Source organism: Montipora capricornis, chromosome 12 (genome assembly GCF_036669925.1).
Source record: "Montipora capricornis isolate CH-2021 chromosome 12, ASM3666992v2, whole genome shotgun sequence".
NCBI classification, from domain to species: Eukaryota; Metazoa; Cnidaria; class Anthozoa; order Scleractinia; family Acroporidae; genus Montipora; species Montipora capricornis.
The window spans coordinates 13,784,472-13,804,471 of NC_090894.1; the positions used below are offsets into that span (position 1 = coordinate 13,784,472).

The 20,000-nt window shown below is 39.2% G+C and overlaps 2 protein-coding genes across 2 annotated transcripts in view; both read left to right on the forward strand.

Moving 5' to 3' along the window:
- The first annotated feature begins 3,126 nt into the window (after positions 1 to 3,126).
- LOC138027902 (uncharacterized) lies at positions 3,127 to 10,298 on the forward strand. Its single transcript, XM_068875522.1, has 6 exons — positions 3,127 to 3,335; positions 4,292 to 4,566; positions 6,359 to 6,473; positions 6,925 to 6,970; positions 8,126 to 8,252; positions 9,243 to 10,298. Exons 1-6 carry the CDS (start codon positions 3,320 to 3,322, stop codon positions 9,765 to 9,767), a joined length of 1,104 nt encoding a protein of 367 aa, XP_068731623.1. The 5' UTR covers positions 3,127 to 3,319; the 3' UTR covers positions 9,768 to 10,298.
- Positions 10,299 to 11,968: 1,670 nt separating this feature from the next.
- LOC138027904 (uncharacterized) overlaps positions 11,969 to 20,000 on the forward strand; it is a 15,755-nt gene continuing 7,723 nt past the window's right edge. Inside the window, exons 1-4 of the mRNA XM_068875524.1 lie at positions 11,969 to 12,227; positions 17,755 to 18,029; positions 18,883 to 18,997; positions 19,215 to 19,257. Coding sequence (XP_068731625.1) covers positions 17,913 to 18,029; positions 18,883 to 18,997; positions 19,215 to 19,257 — 275 coding nt within the window. The 5' untranslated portion in view covers positions 11,969 to 12,227; positions 17,755 to 17,912. The remainder of the gene's footprint in view (positions 12,228 to 17,754; positions 18,030 to 18,882; positions 18,998 to 19,214; positions 19,258 to 20,000) is intronic.

Sequence of the window (20,000 nt, forward strand, 5' to 3'; positions counted from 1 at the left end):
TTGTAGCTACTTCTCAGGGGGTTCGAATAACTTGCTCCCTTTTTGTCATCGGCCAACATTGCTTATGACTTTGATTGAAACATTTTGAACCATAAAATTTTTGGATATTAAGCTAGCCTCTTCAAATCAATCTTTCCGTTTGTTCACTTGAAGCGCAATAGCTGTAAGTCAATCATGGCAACTTACTTGCCATGCCATCTTCCGTCTCTGATTCCAATCTCCAAGGGGAACACATTCAACCGATATCATTACGTTCACTCGGCAAAGAATTAACGCCCTGAATTGATTCCAGGGTTAATTTATAAGGGTTGTCTCTCTCGTGGTCTTCAAATAGTGTCTCAAAAAGTTCACTGGTATTTGCACTGAGATCACTCACCGTTTACGTTGACTCAGTGTGGCTTCAACCGGAGGTCATTTGTCGCTGGACTACTTGCAGACATGGCCGAATCTGCTCAGTTCTCCTCGCTAATTTCATCATCAAAATAAAGATCGAAAAAATCATTAGTAGCAAGGCTGGTACAGGACGATAAACGCAGTCTTTTTCCGTACTGTGCATTTGAAACTACTTCAACGTCCTGTTGTCCTATTTCGTTTAGGTTTCAATGTCGTGATGTGAAACTGGGCGGCAATATCTGTGTCATGTGTCATGCGGTTTTTGAATGCGACAGTGCGGTTGATTATGAAAGCCGAGCACGACTCCAACGCTCCGCAAATGTTTTTCTATTCCCTTCTAGAGTTTTAATAGCTCTGACCCAAATCTTTCTGTCGTGTAAACGGCCTTTAAAAGTTTTTGAGGGATTTTCCTCTTTTGCGAGAAAAAAGGGGGACCTCTTTAAATATTTTGTTGAGCGCTTGCTGACCTTGTATAAAGTGACCTGCGTTTTTAAGTGCGGGGAATTAATTTGTTATCCACGAAAGCAGCCTTAATGTGAAAGAAGCCTTTTACAGGTTAACAACCGAGCAAAAAACTAATGCAACTTGCCTTTTGCCTTTTCTGAAGGTTTGTTAAATAGCAGGGATGAAGGCGCTAGTTTTAAATTTTTCTGTCACTTAAATCATTAATTTCCGGTCCTTTTCTGGTTTCTACTTGACAATTGAATTAACTGACGGAAATTCATTCAGATAAGATTTTAACAGAAATCTCACGAAAGGGGCGAATAGCACGCTAGTTCGTTGGTATAGTTTGAGGAAAAAGAACTCCCACCAACGAATTCATCTGCAAATCCATCCAGCCTAAATAGCTAGCACTTTGATTCTTTTGGCGACTCAAGACTTTCAGCTCATATAATGATGACTAACGGGCGTTTGGGGTCTTGTGAAACATAACAAAATTGTTATTCATGACTCCGTGACCGTCCTCTCAAGCGGGATGGCAAAGAGCGTGGATATGTTCTGAACATTTCCCCTTCAAAAAGTGACAAGAAAGGCGAACGGTTGCAGGTAAGAGAGAGAATGTTTCATTAAAAAAAAGAAACTAATTGTCGGCCAAAAGTAGCTCTGATAAAATTTCTTTCATTTCATGTTCTTTTACAGATTGAATTTGGTGATTTGATACTGGTCGATGCAAAGCACGAATGTAGCATTATTAGCGTGTGCCGTTTGCAGCAAATAGAACTATTTGCAGATTTCAATGGGAGTACCGATGTTCATATTTGTTCGCTCGGTTTTACTTGTGCTGTAGTTCTCAGACAATTAAGAGCCAAGTTTGTGGCTAACGACAGAGAACAGAATTAATTTTGTAATAAAAGAAACTTTTTTTTCCTCAGTATTGACATATTTCTCTGTTGGTTTGCAACGACTGGAGGGACTAACCGTAGCTTTCTATTTGTCATAATACTGTACATAAAAATTACATTTCAATTAAAACAAGAGTGAGTAATAATTTAACATCTTTCCGGGGAAAAAAATGTTAGTCATCTTGGTGAAAACGTTCCACGAGCAGCCCATAAACGAGGTTCATATGGTTTCTTTTTCATGTCTATATAGTGAATTGTCTTCAAGCTTAGAATGTGTGTGTAAAATATCTCGTTTTTAGTCCGTGGGAGTTAAGTTCGTCCTTAGACAGTAAAGTTGAAGATCTTCACTTCAGGTAGTCTTGTTTTACTTTTACCAAAAATGACGTTGGAAAATTCCGCCGTCATTTTGCTTGATCTTTTTTAAAAAATGACGTTGGAAATTTCCGCTGTCATTTTGCCTCATCTTCTGTGAAAGATTTCCGTCGCCATTTTCCGTGATCTTCTATGAGAAGACGTTGGAAATTTTTACTGTCATTTTGCGTGACTGTTTAGTCAAAAATTTGATAAAATTTGATAAATATTGCAAAGTTGATAAATGCTCCGGAAAAATATTCTTTTTTCTTTCGAAATATTGCAAACTGGATAAATCATTCGGTAGAAAAGTGGAGATTCATCAACAATATTTACGGTGTGGTGCCAAAACAGCACAGATTTGGAAAAAATGATCGCAAAACATATCATTTTTACCACAATTGGACGGTTTTAGAATACGACGAAGTGTTTTAGAACGTGTTATCCTCTTCAAAAATCGCCTTCGCCACAACGGATAAGGATCATAAGAAAAAGAAGACATGATTACCAGCTTCCTCGAATAAGAACTGAGAGATGTAAAAAGTCGTTTATATGAACAGATGCCTTTCTAAATTTATGTAACTCGTTTTCCTTGTTTATGTTCTTTAGTTGTAATTTTAGAATTAACGTAATGTTTTCTCTTTTTAACATATAGAACTTCACGTCACGTTGTTGAGTCTAGTTTTTAAATAAATGACTTAAATTTAAATTTCTGGTCAATCACAGGGGAAAAAACAACGAGGAATGAATAATGTTTCGGTGATATTGTTGAAGAAACACTGACTCTTTCCTTGTTTACGGGGGACGCGCAACATTTTTGTTCCGAAAGCAAAGTCAGTTCAGGAGATCGAGAAGCATAAATGTTTTCAATTCCTCAGAAGTACTTTGGCGTGACTCGAGAGAACTGATTCCAGGTTTGCGCGCTATAACACCTCTTCTTCGCGGTTAGGTTTTTTTAGAAAGAGGCTATTCGCATTTGCTTCCGCTCCGCTTATATTTCCGTAGCAGTACTTAATGAGTTGGTCGCGACGGGTACGTAATCAAGCTGAAATGCCTTCCTTCTATTTCTCGTAACAGAGAAAACTTTCGAAAATTGTGAACGTGTGATTAAGATTGAAATCCTTAGACCGCCACGCGAGTCTCGGTAAGTATAGCATCAGACAACCGCATAGAACCTGGAAACTTAGGAGTCACTGCCAGGAGAAATAACTGAATAAAATGCTGGATTTGAAATGACCGCTGCAAAAGGTTAGATGATCTGCAGTCTTATCAGATAGTAAAGAAGAACAGTAGACTTGTTCGATTAACTGACCTCAAGCAGAGAGCAACGACTGCTAGGAGAACACCTGGCGAGACAATAGGTTTAATATTAATGAACAAAATGACAAAGGCGTTTTACACTTTGGAGCATTTCCTCGCCGTTCTCGCCCGAAAACAATGGGTTTTCACGTCGACCAGCTTCCAGTAATCACGAAATTAACGCAAAAAAGGAAAATAATATCTTTAGATAACCTTTTTATAGCCGTTGTACGTCGTAGTCCTTGCTTTATCTCTCAACAGAAGAATAGAACCCACAAAAATAACCATATACGAAGAAGGTCGCCATCTGGTCTAATACATGAAGGTTAAAACAACGCGCATAAATACGTATATTTACACAGAAAAATGTGCTATAAGAATGGTAAATCACATTATTGCCGATTATAGTTTGCTTTGCTCTCACACACTGACAGTGATGAACTAACAGCGAGATCAAATTCAGAAGCGGACTTTCCCTAAGTATTTAATAGAATATGTATATTTCGCGAAGAGATTAGGGGTTATTTTTTAAAAAATGTCCAACGACTTGACGAAAATACCGACCAACACCCGGTGAAATTACACTTCCATTGAAATGTTCCGTTTTCAAAACTCTTTTTCCTGGGCTTACCTTCGCTCAACACTCAATTTCGCTCGAAAAAGGCCCTGGAAACGCAAGAATTGGTAAAATGATGCCGGAATTTCCGAAATTCCGTTCGAAGTACCTCCGGAGGTACTCCACATTTTCCAAACGAACTCTCCGGAAAGTAACTGTTCCATTTGGCATTTAACCAAAATTTCCGGGATTTTTGGCGCAATGTTAAGCACCCTCAAGGTTAATTCATATGATATGAATGTCGCCCCCAGAATATATTCTAAAATTTGCACGCTGTCACGTGGTACAGGATTAAATACATGGTATCACCCCGATGTGCGACAAGATGTGTTCGTAAAAGAAGACTCGCATTATCTGAATGTGTCAAGAGTTGGTACACACACGGTTGCCGATGACTTTGACTGCACTTTTGAATGTCTGAATCATCCCTCTTGCCTGTCCTTCAACCTGGCTGCATCAAGAGGAGCTGATGGCAAGCTCTGGTGCGAGTTGCTGTCTTCTGATCGACACAGAGACCCCGACGAATTTAGGGCCAACGCAACTTCGCACCACTTCTCTGCTAAGGTGAGATTTGTATAATAAACACAGTGTTCACAGCTCCTTTCCATTGTTATGAGCAGATACCTATATTTAAGAATTACATCGAATTCCTCTTCCAACCGGTTAGCCAAAGCATTTGATTGTCCTGTAACTTAACAACGGGAAAAGTGATCAGAATGGAATAATAGAGCCTAGAAGCTCGGACAATTGTCCTATGTTCAATTTAAAAGTTGCATATATAATTCATTTAAAATAACGCCTGAATATATGGTTTTCTGAACCTTTACATAGAGATTTGTTCTCATAAGAAAACAATCGTTTCGTTGAAACACCAGTTGTAAAAAACAACACAAATACTGCAAAAATTAGCCAGCAGAACGTAAAGAACACGTCAGGAATCTATAGAGATTTTGCACGGCAGCCATGTTGCATGGCAGGAACAATGAAAATGTTTTGCATTAGAAAGAACATTGGTTCCCATAGAAAAAAGAATCTATTGTTCCTGCCATGCAATATGGCTGCCGTGCAAAACCTCTATAAAGGAGATTGATGCCCTCTAATGGACCTCTTTAGCTTGTACGTTTTGTTTTCCCATTTCAGACCACGTGATGTTACTCTAGGTAACAGTTTCTTTCAAATTTTGTCTTATGCGCGTGCATATGTATGCATAACTTATGAAAAAACGAAAGGAAAATTCCCTTTGGAACATCACGTGATCTGAAATGGGAAAACAAAACGTACAAGCTAAAGAGGTCTATTCATACGGTGACCACTCGTTACCACGTGACTGCTATCAAATTTACACACATCCACTAGGTATAGCAATACTCGCATATTTCTCTATATGCCGATGTCAACCAGTAAAAGGATTGATGTGTATATGTTGTCGGTCAAATCCGGTCTCAGGTTGAATCCGTTTTTACCCAGGTTAAGTTGTTCTTTATTTTACATTTTACATAGGTTGAATATGCGCTCTACCTATCTTAAAGCAGCTATCAACCCCCCCCCCCCCCCCCTCTCCCCCAAACAAACAAACAAAAAGGGATTGGAAACGTCTATATCTTCCCACACGCCCTGTCTTACGTATCTCAACAAATGTTATTGTTTCGTGTCATCTTGTCGGTTTCTGTATTCATACACTTACCCTTTCAGGATGAACATTACAGCAATTACAACACAACTTCGACCCCAGAGCTCTTCTCTCCCTCAGTCAAGAGAAGAGCTCTGGAGAATCCTGAAACAAAGTGTCTTCTCATTGGCTTTCGTGAAGAACAATCAAAAGCTTCTCTAATTGGTGCATTCATGTTAGCACGAGGAGTGAGCAGGCGCCGTAAGGTTCAAATAGCCAATTTTTGGCTATAAGAACCCCACAGTGCATGTTCTCCTAGATAGAGATTCCCAGAGCCTTGGGTCGAGCCGAGGCTCTAGTGACGAGAGTGGTTACAACATGGTAAGGGAAAAAAGTACTGTACTATGCTTTTACCGTTACTCGAACTCAGACCTTCCAGGTCTATAGCCCTGTGCCGCATTCACCACTACCCTACACCGACGGACATGTTGACCCATCACACTTCTTTTCATTTTTCACTTTTCTATAATATGTCAATTGATATCCATATGTAATCACCAAAAATGATCGTAACCTGACCCTAATTTTTCTCTAGGCTCCAAAAAAAGTTTCTTCAATTCATCTAAATGTGTATCAACCTAGATAAAATGAGGATCACCAATTTAACCCAAGTAAAAACGGAAATACAGAAACAATGACCGAAACTCGGTCTTTATGTCGAAGTTAAACGATTTTTTCGTATTTCAGACCCAGTGTGCTTTTTCACCTTGCCAAAACGGAGGTACATGTGTACCAAACGTCAAAAATATAATTTTCCGCTGCGACTGTAAGATCGGTTTCACGGGATATTACTGCGAAATAGGTAAGTACGTATTTCATGTCGCTTATATCAAGACAAGACAAGACAAGATGATTTATTTAACTCAGCTCAGTTTCACATAACATATAAAAGATTATAGGTAAAATTTACATAGGCAACAAAAGAGAGTGTAATAAGAGTGTAAGGTGTAATAACAAAATAGAGAGCGAGTTGGGATCATCCAAATAGCAAAGGCTAATCTAGTGGATGACCCCTGGTCACTACTGGGGGTTACCAATCAGTTTGTGCTCTTATCTGTGATCTAAATGGCATATGTTTTGTGCTGAGAGTATTGATCAAGTAGAAAATCTTTTGGATTTCTATTTCCATTAGTTTTTTTTTCTTCTGTCATTTTGACAAAAACTGGTTATATGGCTGTTGAAAGCCGACAACAGAATAACTTCTCTGGTGAAAATCTTTCCTTAGCAGTTAATCGTTTTTGTTTCTCTTTCAGCTGCTGTGTCATGCAAAGCCATGTTCGAAGCTGACAAGCAGAACAAGTGAGAAAATTGCTTTTTTTTTTTCTAAAACACCGAAGAAAAATCTCTCTACTTAATTTGGACGAGAGCAGTGCGGTCTCATCCTAGATACTTCCAAATAGGCCTTATGGATGATTACGAAATTTGCTCAAAATTCACCACCAAGCCTCGTTCTCACAAAATTATTCACATCATCTGGACATGCAATACTGTTTGTAACGTGGTTTTTCTTTACAAGTTTGCTCCTTTGGGATTTAGCTCATACTAAAATTTACAAGTTTGATTTTCGAATTCGAGGCTTGGTGGTGAAATTAGCTAGTCAGACGTCATCACGAATAAGGCCTATTCCCTATATTACGTTACTATAGCGACGACTCTTGCACTACCAAACGCCTTTAGATCAGGACAAAAATGGCCGACTATAGATGCAAACGACAAGTAAAATGCCCATTATGGTACAAAAAGAGCATTCAGGCGTAGATGATAGTTTTAAACGCGATCGAGAACATTTATAACAATCTAGACGTTCCATGAGCGTATACCTGGGCTGCCTGTGGTACGTATTAAACAAGCTCGGAAGGCACTGAGTTGGGTGGTATTGAACTTGAACTGCAGCGTTCCAGTCAATTTTTTCAAGTGGGGGGTCATTAAGACTTTTTGCGGGCTCACCCACATGTCGCGCCAGCAGAGGCCCTTTGGCTCACACGTCTACACGTTGATTTATTTTGTAATGTCCTGTCCCGTTTTGTGGTATTTTGCTTTTTTAAGCTCAAACGCGCAAGGTAACTTGATCAAAGGCGGCCGCTGAAATTGATGCCACTTTCGATTTTGCGATTCAAAAATCGTAGCTAAAAGTACAATAGCAAAAATCCCCCAAAATTTTTTTCGCTGATGGTATCTTTTTATATTTCGTGGGACGAAATTAATGTTGTTGTATTATCGCAAATTTTGTTTGCTGATGGCAGTTTTTTAATTCTCGATCGACACTTCCAAAAAACTACCTTGTGCTCTTCCTAAAATTGTGTATTAATATTTATTTACTTTTGCGTCAATATTATTTTGCATAAAGCAGGCTAGCAAAATCTGTACCTTGCTTAGTTCGTATTTTTGAGCGTTCAACCCTTCAAAACGCGATTATTACATACATCATTGATTTCTAAAGTGTCCAATTTACAGATTTAACACAAGCGTGCTTGCCACACTTCAATTGGACTCAGGGCTAACTTCCGTCTTGTGTCACTTTGGAGATTTCGGATGTGGAGCTGGAGCATGGACACCGGTCATGAAGATTGATGGAAAGAAGGTATTATATTGACTTACTCCAACCGGCCTTTGCTCCACGGATCACTGATCATTTCATTTTCATTTTTTACAAACATACCAACGTGCGAACTCCGACGCATTTTTGGCTGTCTCTGCGCAAGCCAAAATCGTAGAAACTCTGCATTGAAGTTAAATCCAATCAACGGTTTCAGTTTTGAAGTCAGTCGGAGCTAAAAAACACTACACTGAATATGAACTAGTTACCTGTTGCGATACACTGCATACATACTTAATTGACCACACCCAATAAGGGCTTTTCAGGGCCAATGAAACGGGCAGAACAAAACAACAGCTTTTTAGAGAGAAAGACTATTTGACTATTTAAAAATGCACCTCGGAAGCTGAACCACGTACTACCAGTGGTCAGAACGCGCGATCTCTGCCCTAAGCTACGGTAAAACTCAAGGTGCGCATGTCTCTTTAAGACGTAATACGTATATAGGAATAGAGTCTGAATCGAGCCCCTCTGAGAGTAAAAATTATAGAGATTTCAGGAATCCAGTATTTTGTTAGACGAGAAATACAATTGAGGTGAATTCGGGTACACAACACCATTACCATAGTCGAAACTTTGGCTTTTTTAGTATTTGAAGTGTTAGCAATAACTTGAAAAGCTAACCACACTCACCAAGTGCCTAGGCTTATCGATGCAGTACTGGTATTTCAATCTACTAGACATTCACTTTTAATGTATGATCGTTCTTTTTTATTTACTATTGATATTGTTGTTATTGTTGTTGTTGTTGTCGTTGTTGTTTTTATTGCTATTGTCCATTCTGATTCCAAATGGAGAATTCCTTCCTGGAATTGGTGCGTTGCTTAATTATGCCAAGCCCCAAATTAAATAATGCCTCCAGAGCTATTTGTACTCGAAACGAGTCAAACTCCACTTTAACCGTCCATAATTACGAAAACGTAATTTGAATGTCTGATCCTTTTTTGTAGAGGTTCTCTTCTTTTTTTTTAACAGGGAACTTTCCTCTACGATTCGACATTTTGGAGCAACAAGAAATCTTACAACCTTCCTGGAGGACAGACTGGGTTCGACACACAAGAAACAAAGTTACCAACCTACTGGAACACACCTTTCAACAAGATCTGTCTCGGTATGAAGATCTCTGCCGCACAATACCCAAATTTCGTCGTCATTAACAAACGGGCTGATTCTCTCTATTCGCTGATTGCCGATGGGCAATATCGCAACGTACCACTTGGCCTGGCTGAATGGAAGAAGCTAATTGGTCCACAAGCTTCCTTGCAAACAGGTGTTTGTCTAAAAGAGGGTTTTAATGTTCTGTGTAGCGGCACCAGCCACTCCAAAGCAAGAATTGGCGTTGTTCGTAACAACGAGGACAAGTGTGATTCTTGTGACTCAAGACTCGGCTTTGGCACTGGAGGTACTCCCGACACCACCAATTCGTGTGGAAACGAGGCCGCGGCTAGTAAAAACGGTGACAAGCATATCAAAGCTATGGGATATATTTTGGTGCAGTAAAGTGCCTCCGAAGGGACTTCTATAACGGAGACCCCTCTAGGGCCTTTAAAAATCTAACAGTAATGCAACGTTTCTCCGTACTCCGTTCTCAGAGTGACCAAGCTATTTCTGGACGAGTTTTTGAATAAGAACTTACTACAGGAAGTTTCGGATAGCAAAAGTGACAATGATGGTTCTACACGGTGACTGTATTTTATTGTTTTTTGGTTCATACTCTTCTTTTCCTCATCTTGCATTATAAAATAACTCAGATAGTACGCTTTCATTGGTCAATAGCTGTGTTAGCATGACAGTATGATAAACGTGGTTGTGACTCCACGCTTTCCGCTTTCCCGGAGGACGTCATTTTATGACATCATTACAAGACCTTTTCCGAGTTTGCATAACCTTATCTAAATACTTGTGGGGTTGGGAGAATTCTCGAATTTTTTTTTTTTTGTTTTCATCAAGATACAAAGCCTGAGAATTTAGCTTGTCATCGCTTGTCACTCGCCATTTCGTTTATACAATCAAATAAAGGGCATTTGGCTGGATTTCTGTGCTGTTTACATCGTTCTGAAGCAACCTGAACGACAGATGCATTTTTTTTTAGAAACACTCTTTGGCCATCGCCTTTTTTTTCTCCGTTTAGCGTCGTTTTTAAGCCATTTTTTATGTCGCATAAGAGGTTTGGGGGTTGATCGCTGTCTTAATTTTGCAACAACATCCACCAACTTTTCCGCCATATTGATTTTGGGTTCACGTCTTGTTGTTTTCCTGGCTCCACAGCTATGATGCTGGGGTACCAGGCCTCCGAATCCGAGAATGGTTATGATCTTTTTTAGGGTTTTTTTCAATCCGACCGACCGACCGACCCAATATCAGGAAACGCATTCGACGGTAAACGAAAAAAAAAAAAAAGGATGGCCCGTACCAAATAAAATTGAAGCAAAATAATACCTTTTTGTAGTGGAATAATGCCGGAATCTCTTATTCGACGGTTTAACATATAATACTCGCGGACATTTTGCTCATTGCTCGTACTGCGCAACTCGCAAAATATCCGCGCGCATTATATCGTAAAGGCCGATACACGCGGGAGCTTGCTCCTGAAACACGCTCCCGGGTAAGTATCCCAACCAGTACACACGAAGGACACGACGAGGGAGCTGAATGATGAAACAACCCGATTGGGGCATGGGAACTTTGAAAGTGAGTTCGCAATGAGTTGTGGATGAAAAAAATAAGCCGATTTGATTGGCCAACTGGAGACACGTCATGTCACGGCAAGCAAATTTCAGTACACACCAGGGAGCTTGCTCCTGAAACAGACCCGTGCAACAGATTTGCCCCTGGAGCTTGCTCACTCATATCAAACCAGTTTTATATGAGGGAGCAAAACTCGGGAGCAAACGTTTTGTTGCGCAACATACTTTTTCGCGAGAAATTGCTCCGGGAGCGTGTTGCAGGAGCGTGCTGCGGGAGCAAGCTCCCTCGTGTGTACCGACCTTAAACCATCGAATAAGATGTATTTATCGCACTGTTTTATCGTCAAATTGCTACAAAAATCTTTTGCTCAGAATTTTTCCCAGTTAAATTCAGGATCCGTTAATGACAGAAATCCCAGAGGTAAGTTAAACTCTTTATTTGACGGTATCGCAATCTTCTCAAAGCTATTTTCAGTGGCAAAAGGCGAAATATATTCTGCTTCGAGAAGGAACAAACTGAACGTTGCTGGTAATTCTCCCAAAAACCAATTAATTATTACATTTTGACGTATGATATACGATAATGGACTACCAAGGTAATATTTAAAACTAATAATATTTAAAGGCCTATGGCAAACGTCGAACTTTTCATGTGTCGAATATTAGATTCGGCACTTGAAAAGTTCGACGTTTGCCCTAGCCCTAAGTTTAATATTGCAGGTAAATACTGTGACACTTCAACACAAGAATTATTTACTTCGGAGGTATGAAGTTTCAGAAGTAGATGACAATTAATATTTAGCAGATGTTCTCATAAAACAAGTCGTTTCCGTCCTTCGTGCGGAACGCTCTTGAGTATTTTAAATACTTTATCAATTGCTCCCTCTTTCAATAACGGAAGTTAAACTCATTTTGTGAGTTATGAACTTTCAGTGGCGCTGAAGTTTCCCAATTTGGTAAATCATATGAGATTATTGTCATCAATATTTAATAAATTAGTTTCCTCTGACAGTCATTGCGCTTGTGTTAAGTACGCTGTTGATAAAAAACGAAGCAAGCATTTAGTGAGCGTGGTGTGATCTTGTGGGTTTTTAGCAAACATTTCCACTGATCATGCAGTGACTTGAACCTAAAAGCAATCGTCGATCTTGTACGTATCGTCGGGATTTAACTTCGGTCAGTCATTTACTCACCGGCATGTTATCGCGTGTCACATGCAATTTTCTCCACTTCGTTTTGCTTTCTGTGATACGAGAAGGAATTCGTACAGATGGTAAGTTGTCTTTTCGTTTATCCACGTTTCAAGTTCTTTCTCTCCTGTCCTGGATTTTTTTCAGTCTTTTTTTTTTGCGAAGGAGAACTGTTCCCACATATCTACATAACTACCATTCCATCATGTTTCAGTGTTGTTTTAAGTCAAAGTAAAATAGCTTTATCAACACTACTAGAATCGTCACTCTTTAACGTATCGTCGGGATTTAACTTCAGACTGTGTCAGTCATTTACTCACCATGTTATCGCATGTCATATGCTATTTTCTCCTCTTCGTTTTGTTTTCTGTGGTACGAGAAGGAACTCGTGCGGTTGGTAAGTTATCTTTTCCTTTATCCACGTTTCAAGTTGTTTCTCTCTTGTCCTGGGGTGAATTTAATAAAACTTTTACACGTGTAATTTACAAGTGTAGCCATTGTTTTAGAGTCTGAGAACAATAGCTACACTTGTAAATTACACGTGTAAAAGTTTTATTAAATTGACCCCTGGAATTTTCTTTCAGCATTACTTTTTTTATTTATTAATTTTTTTGCAAATGAGGACTTTTTCCACATATCTACATAACTACCACTCCATCATGTTTCAGCGTTGTCTAAGTTAAAGCAAAATAGCTTTATCAACACTACTAGAATTTGAAGCTTTCATTTGCGTGTTCGTGTGCGTTAAGGAACCCCGCTGGATGCTCCCTAAACAAAACGCCATGTCACCACCGTATTGTCAATTAAAGCAATTTTTTTTGCAACGGGGCGTTTCGACGTGGATAATTTTTACTTGAAGATATCAAGTGCAATTGAAGAGAAGATAAAGGATGTAACTATTATTGTTCAATAAGATAGCTATTAATATGGCTTATTACAAAGATCATCGTCTTCAAGAATTGCTCCCGCTAAAAACGGTTACACCAGCGTCCTCGGATAAGGACTGAGAAATTCAAAGAGTTGTTTATGACCAGATGCCTGTTTAAATTTATATAACGCGGTTACCTTGGTAATCTTATTTATCTCGTAAAGACTTTAAAGCCTCACGTCTGTTGAGACTAGTTTTTAATAAAGACTTTATATTGAATTTCTCGGGTCAACCACATGCACGGAAAAACAACGAAGAATAAATACTGTTTCGGAGCCGGACACTGTTGAAGAATTCCTTAACTTATTTGCGGGGGACGCACAACATCCGAAAGAAAAGTCAGTTGAAGATATCGAGAAGCAGAAATGTTTTCAATTCTCAAAAAACTTCTTTGACTTAAGCCATTTTAGTTTCAATAGGAATAAAACGCAAACAGCGGTTACAAACATTTGCTTGAAATGCATAACTTTTATAAACTTAACGTTTCGTATGTTACAACATACATCATCAGAAGTGATTATTATTCAGTTACAGATAAATTTAAATTCAAAAATACAACTGTACGGACTGGAAACTAACGAAATTGATTGACATAAAACGACAAGAATATCCTAATAATAGAGATAAAGTTTCTCACTGCCACGTTTTCATTTAAGGCTGGCTTAAGATCACGAATCAACAGAGACTCTTTAATTTTGCAATGCATGTCTGATCGACCAGTTGCAAATATTTCAAAATGATCCCACTTAATTCTATGTTTGGTTAAGAAAACATGATCAGCAATTGCAGATTCGTGACAATTTGTCGGTTAGAGCTTTAAAATGTTCTGTTTTTCTGTCACGTAAGCGGCGTTTCTTTTTCCCTATGTAGAAATCATTGCAATCCCAGCAGTTTGCTCTGTACACTACTTTTGACCTGAAGGAAGGAGCTACAGTTTATCTTTGTAAGGAAAAAAAGACTTGATTCTTCGGGTGATCTGAAAAACTATTGTGACGTTAAAAATACTATAGAATTTGTTTATACAAGATCTCAGCTGTTTTGTGAGGTGTTTGCTGTGATGACCTAAGAAAGGTAGAACGATAAGAACTTCTTTTTTCTTAACTGTTTGTTCAATCTATCAATCTTTTTTCTTAACTGTTTGTTCAATCTATCGAAAGAAGACATTCACCGGTCTTTACACCAAGTGGGACTCTTTTACTCCGCGTAAATACAAAATAAACCTAGTCCGCACTTTGGCTTATCGCTGCATTAGAATTTGTTCGTCACCCCGATTGTTACAGTCTGCCCTAGATGACCTCTAGAGGATTTTGTTAATTAATGGCTACCCTATGGGAACTGTTAAATATCATATGAATGATGTCATTGAGAAACATCAAAATAAGCCAAAAGATCCTGTACAAACAGTTAAGAAAAAAAAAACAGGCAAATTCGGATTTTTTTCCTCTCTGCTTGTTTTTTCCATAGGAGTACGTTATGAGTTGGTCCCGGCTAGTATAATTAAGCTCCAATATGTTTCTCCTATTTCAGTCGCAACAAAGAAAACTTTCGACGGCCAAGCGAGCCGCGGTTAGTATAGCATCGGACAACCTAAAAGAAGATCGTGGGCCGAGCCTGGAAACTTAGGAATCCCTGAATCACTGAGAAATGACTGAAAAACTAAAGAAAATCCTGGATTTGAAATGAAAGCTGCAAATATTTTAGATAACGTTGTCATAGAATCCATAAATATCCACGAAGAAGGTTCTAATACACAGAGATTAAAAAAAGAACGCATAGAAATGCGTATAAGAATGCTAAACCATGTTATTCCCGATTAAGTTTGCTCTACTATCACGCACTCGTGATGAACTCCGGCGAACTTTCCCCAAGTATTTCGAATATGCATAGTTGTGCAGAGCCTGGTGAAGAGTGGAGGTTAGGGGTGCTTACTATTTGATGGAAAATTACAGTGGGAGTGACCATGCATTCTCTAAGCGATTTTCCAAAAATACTTCAGTTGTAATGCTCTAGTTTCAAACCTCTGTTTCCAGGGCTTAGCCTGGAAATTCAACAATCGGTAAACTTGATGATACAGGACTAATTTCCGAAATTCCGTTTGGAGTACCTCTGGATACATTTTCCAAACAAACTCTCCGGAAAATGACTGTTCCATTTGGCATTTAACCAAAATTTCCAGGACTTTTGACTGAATGGTATGCCCTCGAACTTAATTCATATGATATGAATGCATTACGTCAACTTAAACAAAGACACGACATTATCATCAAGTCGGCCGATAAAGGATCGGCGACTGTGATAATGGACAGATCCTGGTACATAAACGAATGCAACCGACAATTGAATAACCCAACCTACTACGAACAACAAGGAAAGGACAAGACTGCCATGGTACAAAAAATAGTTGCTGAATACGTTAAACGCATGTTCAACAACAAACTTATTGACGTAAAAACAAAACAGTACCTTGTACAAAACGACCCCAGACCTGGGCGCTTCTACATACTCCCCAAAATCCACAAAGTAAACAATCCTGGACGACCCATAGTTTCTTCTAACAACCACCCCACAGAACGTATCTCTCAGTTTGTTGACTACTACCTAAAACCATTAGTTCACACTGTTCCGTCTTACGTTAAAGACACTACTGATTTCCTTAACAAACTTGCCAACTTGAACACAATCAACACACTTCCCGACAATGCCATACTTGTCACGCTTGACGTCACTTCTCTTTATACCAACATCCCTCACAGTGAAGGTATATTGAGGCTTGCCGCTTTTTCCTTCGCGAACGCAACGATAAGGACATCCCCACGGAAACTCTTTGCGACCTCATACAGATCATCCTTAACATGAACAATTTCACATTTAACAACAAACACTACCTACAAAAACACGGTACTGCTATGGGCACCAAAATGGCTCCTTCATTTGCCAACCTTTTTCTTGCCAAATTCGAACAGGACGCGCTCACTAACGCACTGTATCTACCTCATACATGACTCAGATTTCTGGACGATATTTTCGTTATTTGGACTGAAGGTTCAGATAAACTGAAAGTATTTGTCGATTATCTCAATAACCTTCATCCCACCATTAAATTCACTTGTTCGCATTCCCTCACAAATATTTCATTCCTTGATGTGATGGTCTCACTCAAGGATGGTCTCATAGAAACCGATCTTTACACTAAACCCACTGACAAACATCAATATTTACTCATCTCCTCATGCCACCCCACCCACACTAAACGTTCCATTCCATATAGCCTTGCACTTCGCCTTCGACGCATATGCTCCGACAATGACACTTACAAACAACGCTGTAAGGAACTTATGGACTACCTCGTCAACCGAGGTTACGAACTTAATTTCCTTAAAACCCAGATACGACGTGCTTCTGACATTTCCCGGAACGACGCTCTTAAACCCAAACCTAAACAACAGACAGATACTGTTCCGTTCGTCATTACCTATAACCCCGCTTTACCTAACATATCCCGTATAATTCACAAACACTCAAACGTGCTTTATTCATCTGGTCGCTGTAAAAATGTTTTTACTAATCTCCCTTTAGTAGCCTACCGGCGTTGTAAAAACATTAGTGACATTCTAGTTAGAGCTAAATTGCCGGAACCTACTTACACCGACCAATCTGGGTCTCCATCCGGCTCATTTCGGTGCAATAAAACTAGTTGCACCGCCTGTCCTTTTATTGAGGATGGCCGTAATCAATATACTTTTTATAGTACTGGACAAACCTTCAAAATCAAATCACATATTACTTGTGAAACCCCTAATGTAATTTACATGATTCAGTGCACTAAATGTAATCTTCAGTACATCGGAGAGACCAAACGTCGTCTTAAAGACCGCTTTAATGAACATAGGCGACCTATTATAAGCCCCTTTTGTAGTTATACCCCCACTGCGGTTTCACGACACTTCCTGACCAGTGGTCACGCGGAGGATCACATGATCCTTATACCGCTCGAACAACTACACACTAGTCGTGACTCCATCAGAAAGGCTCGTGAGGCATTCCTCATACACAGAGGAAAAACACTGGAGCCTGCAGGCCTTAACAGAAGAGATGAAATGTAATTTAGTTTGGCTACCTTTTAATTTTCTTTTGTTTTTTTCATCTTGTTATCATGTATTATTCTCTCTCCTCTTTTTTATGCATTTCCGTTTTTATAACACATCACGTAGCATTTTTATGTCATTTCCGGTAAATATAAAGATCTTGTTACTAGCATTTATCCATTCAATAAACCTGAAGAAGGCTGGTGTTGGCCAGCCGAAATATTGCAAGCAACAACGCCTATGTTCACGTTGTCTTGACCAATCTTTGCAGGATATTTTCTATTTTAAAGTTTTTTATGGTGTGCTCACGATCTATTTTGATCCAACATAGAGCAAGTTTTGATCGTACACGGTTTTTGCAGTGGTTTAATCCTTAAAAAGTTGATGATACAGGACTAATTTCCGAAATTCCGTTTGGAGTACCTCTGGACACATTTTCCAAACAAACTCTCCGGAAAATGACTGTTCCATTTGGCATTTAACCAAAATTTCCAGGACTTTTGACTGAATGGTATGCCCTCGAACTTAATTCATATGATATGAATGTTGCCCCCAGAATTATTAATTCTAAAATTTGCATGCTCTCACGTGGTACAGGGTTAAACACATAGTATCACCCACATGTGCCACAAGATGTGTTTGTAAGAGACGACTCGCATTATCTGAATGTGCCAAGAGTTGGTACATACACGGTTGCCGATGTCTTTGACTGCACTTTTGAATGTCTGAGTCATCCCTCTTGCCTGTCTTTCAACATGGCTGCATCAAGAGGAGCTGATGGCAAGCTCTGGTGCGAGTTGCTGTCTTCTGATCGATACAGAGACCCCGAAGAATTTAGGGTCAACTCAACTTCACATCACTTCTCTGTTCAGGTGAGATTTACGAAAGGGAGAAGTGATCCAAGAAATTATCTCATTTGGGAGCAGGTGCTCCGAACTGAATGGCTTCATGGCTCAGTTGTTAGAGCATTGTACCGGCATCGCAGAAGTCACGAGGTCGTATCCCGTTGAAGCCAACTGACTCTTTCAGGTGTCTATAAAAGACAATTGCTTAAATTGTCCAGTTATGTGCGACGATCACTTCGTCCTTTCGTCTCTAATTAACCCACGCTTCATTTAACGTGAGATTTGTATCCTTGCTTAAATTTCGCATATGGAACCGGGCGGCCAAAACAATTGTTGTTCCTATAACAATGTAGAAGTGTCCAAAGTCGGATAATGAGGCATCGTTGCTCAGACAATTATCCTGTGTTCAACTTACACTGTAAACGTGAATAATTTATTTACAATAACGTCTGAAGAAGGTTGTTTGTATCCTGACATGGAGAGTTGCTTCCACAATGAAAACAAACGTCGCGTTAAGATCGTTGAAACACTATTTGTAAAGGCAACACAAGTACTTCAAGAATTACCCAGCAGCACGTGAAAAACCTACACGTCAAGAAACGTATAATTAGCTGCTCGACGTCCACCATTTCATGGCATTCGCTAACAACTTGGCTCGGTTCTCCAAGCACTTGTGATCACGTGACTGCTATCAAATCTTGACATGACAATACTCGTATCTCAGCATGCTCATATCAACGAGTAAAAGGATTGACGTGTATAAAAAATAATAACAAAAACAAGTTGGAGAAAAACAGAAAGAATAACCGAAACTCGGTCATTATGTCGAAGTTAAACGATTTTCCGTAGTGTATAAAAGACGATTTCTTTCCCATTTCAGACACAATGTGCCTCCTCATCTTGCCAAAACGGAGGTACATGTGTACCAGACTTGAAAAATAAAGGTTTCCGCTGCAACTGTAAGATCGGCTTCACGGGAGATAACTGCGAAATAGGTCAGTATTTGATGTCGCTTTAAATCGAGCTGCTTGGGTTACCAAGCAGTTTGCGTCCGTACCTGTGATCTTCTGAATGGCATGTTGGTGCTAAAAGTGTTTCATCAAGTAGCAGCAAATTTTTCTGTTTTCTATTACCATTAGTTTTTTCCTCTGCCATTTTGAAAAGAAACTGGTTAAATCGCTGTTGAACTAGCTGTTTTTGTTTCTCTTTCAGCTGCCTCATGCAAAGCCCTGTTCGAAGCTGATAAGCAGGACAAGTAAGTGAATTGCATTTCTTTTCCGAAACACTAACGAAAAATCACTCTATTTTCATTGGATGAGAGCAGTTCAGTTTCATTAAGTTCCTAAATTATGTTACTATGGCGACCAAACGCGCAAAACCAAAGGCCTTCAAATCAGAACAAAAATGACTCACTATAGTTTAGCTATTCTTAATGCCCACAACGTAAAAACCAAAACAAAACATTATAAATTATGATAAAAGAACAGCACTCAAGTGTAGTTGAAAGTTTTTCATAACGAAACGCGATCGAGAACAATATAAACAAAAAACTCGGGGGATCTCCTCCTTCCTTTTTCACAATCAAATTTATTTACATTGTTTTTCAAGCCGGAAAGCGTTTGAACAAGAGATAAATGAATTTCAGAATCGCGTAGTTTTCTTTTCAATATCTTGGGCGCCGCTTCGTTTTGCGGGTTACGGTTTCCCTGTTGATACGAAGCAAACCCTTTTTCTGGAAAAATAATAGGGAAACCGTAACAAGTCACAATTATTCAAGTGAAACAACTGAGTAATTTTCTTCCCCAATGTAGTTCACTTGAAAATGCTATTTCATGGTATTCTTTCTTCTTTTTTGACAATATAAAATGCTGGTTGTCACGAAAGGACTAACAGAAGTCAATTTTGCACACACAGTTTGACCGGCGACAATGATCTGCACTAGGACATGGTTCGAGTAAATTCACAGGCGAAGCCGTGTGGTCCAGCGGTTAAGGCGCC

What these genes read in the sequence shown, in the direction of transcription:
- LOC138027902 (XM_068875522.1), top strand. An exon ending in GGGATATTACTGCGAAATAG is followed by an intron (nt 6,474 to 6,924) that starts GTAAGTACGTAT and finishes TTTCTCTTTCAG; the next exon opens with CTGCTGTGTCATGCAAAGCC. An exon ending in GAAGCTGACAAGCAGAACAA is followed by an intron (nt 6,971 to 8,125) that starts GTGAGAAAATTG and finishes TCCAATTTACAG; the next exon opens with ATTTAACACAAGCGTGCTTG.